Genomic DNA, 2,150 nt, shown 5'->3' on the forward strand with positions numbered 1-2,150 from the left:
TACTGCAGGCGAGAAATAGTACAGAATCATTTTCAGCAGGTGGTGTTGCAAATTCCATCGAAGAATTTCAGTACAATCCAGATGAAAGAACTACTTTTGCGGCATATTACAGACGATACGAAGATATATTCCGAGAGCAATGCAAGGGATGGTTTAGTGAAAGGAAGGTAAGACTCCTTTTGCGAAAGCTTGCTAGTCCGGAACACAAAAGTTTTTGTAACTTTATTTTGCTGAGAAAACCCACGGAATTGTGTTTTGAGGAAATGATAAATATTTTGACGAATATTTTTTAGCGAAAAAAGTTCACAGTTCGATGGGAATATTTAAACTTAAAGAAAAACGAGTCAGATGATTTTGTGACATATGCTGGTATGGTTAACAAGGCTTGCGAAAGGTTCAAGTTGGAAGAATTAACGCCAGATATGTTCAAGTGTTTAATATTTGTTAAAGGGCTAGTGGCAACGGAAGACGCGGAAATTAGAAAAAGAATATTATCAAAGTTGAACCAAGATGTAAAACTCACTTTGCAGAAAGTGGCTGAAGAATGCCAACAAATAATAAACCTTCGAGATGATACAAGGAAAACAGAAGACCAGAATAATGTACAAATGTGTAAGGAAAGTATACAAAGTAAAAAATTAAATTCAAAACGGTGCTGTGGTTGCGGAGAGCAACATCTGAGGAAAGATTGCCCCTTTAAAGATAAAACCTGTTTTAAGTGTGGTAAAATTGGGCATACAGAGACGAAATGCCAGTCAAGGAAAATGCGGTACCGGTGTTTAAACCGAAAAGGAATGTACCGTTTGTGGCGTTGAATCAAGTTGAGAAGGAATTAAAACGATTGGAAGACCTGGAAGTAATTGAACAAGTGGATTACCCGGAGTGGGCGGCTCCTACGGTATATCTAAAAAAGAAGAATAACGAGGTAAGAGTATGTGCGGACTTCTCAACTGGGCTGAATGACTGTTTAAAAAAGTATAATTATCCGCTGCCAAATCCAGAGGAAGTATTTGCCAAGTGCAATGGTGGGGAAAATTTTTCCAAGCTGGATTTGTCTGAGGCCTACCTTCAATTACAGGTAGACGAAGAATGTGCTAAAGTATTAACAATTAATACTCATAAAGGTCTGTACCGTTTCAAAAGACTGCCATTTGGGGTGAAGGTTGCACCAGCAATATTTCAGCAAGTAATGGATACTATGCTGGCAGATTGTGAGTTCGCGGTCCCATACCTGGATGACATATTGATTAAAAGTGAATCAAGGGACCAGCATAGTGAACATATAGAAGAGGTTTTCAAACGAATAGGTGATTATGGATTTAAAGTAACGGAGGATAAATGTGAATGTTTTTGACTAAAATAAAGTACTTAGGACAGGTGATCGATGAAAGCGGGCGAAAACCAAACCCTTCTAGGATTGACGCCAGTGAATATGGCATAGGAGCGGTGATATTGCATAAATTTAATGATGGTAAAATCAAAGCTATTGCACATCCATCGAGAGTTCTGTTACCAACGGAAAGAAACTACAGCCAGGTTGAAAAAGAGGGGTTATCATTAATCTTCGCAGTTAAAAAATTCCATAAATTCTTACATGGGAGGAAGTTTACACTGCAAACGGATCACCGACCGTTATTGTCTATTTTCGGTTCGAAAAAGGGTATCCCCCACACACTCAGCAAACCGCTTACAGCGCTGGGGAATTACTCTGTTGAACTACGATTTTCAGATGGAGTTTTTGCCATCAATGAAAATGGGACACGCAGACGGGTTGTCTAGGCTGATTCCAAAATATGAGGAACCTTTTGAAGACACGTCGATTGCATCGTTAAAACTAGAAAAGGAACTGAAGAATATTTTGTGCAATGTAATACGTGATTTACCGGTAACGCTGGAAGAAATTAAATTGAAATCGGTAAATGATAGGTTTATAAATAAGATTAAAAATATGTTGTGTAACACAAAAAATATAAATGAGTAGGTTCAAAGCACTATTCAGTATTTGATGAGGTATTATTATACGCGCAAAGAGTGATAATACCTGAAATACTGCAAAACAGAGTATTAAAAGATTTTCATGTTGGACATCCGGATGAAGAGCCTTATGAGAAGTTACGCCTATTGGCCAAATATGGACAAGCAAATTAAGA

General features: G+C 37.9%; 1 protein-coding gene across 1 annotated transcript; it reads left to right on the forward strand.

Annotated features, from left to right (window-relative positions):
- The first annotated feature begins 748 nt into the window (after positions 1-748).
- LOC106878527 (uncharacterized protein K02A2.6-like) lies at positions 749-1,354 on the forward strand. The gene has a single exon (XM_014927760.1). The coding sequence runs from the start codon at positions 749-751 to the stop codon at positions 1,352-1,354; it is 606 nt and encodes a 201-aa protein (XP_014783246.1).
- Positions 1,355-2,150: the final 796 nt, after the last annotated feature.

Source organism: Octopus bimaculoides, chromosome 12 (assembly GCF_001194135.2).
Source record: "Octopus bimaculoides isolate UCB-OBI-ISO-001 chromosome 12, ASM119413v2, whole genome shotgun sequence".
NCBI classification, from domain to species: Eukaryota; Metazoa; Mollusca; class Cephalopoda; order Octopoda; family Octopodidae; genus Octopus; species Octopus bimaculoides.

Bases quoted from the DNA above. Each gene is read 5' to 3' on its own strand.
- LOC106878527 (XM_014927760.1), top strand. From the start codon at position 749: ATGCCAGTCAAGGAAAATGCGGTACCGGTGTTTAAACCGAAAAGGAAT.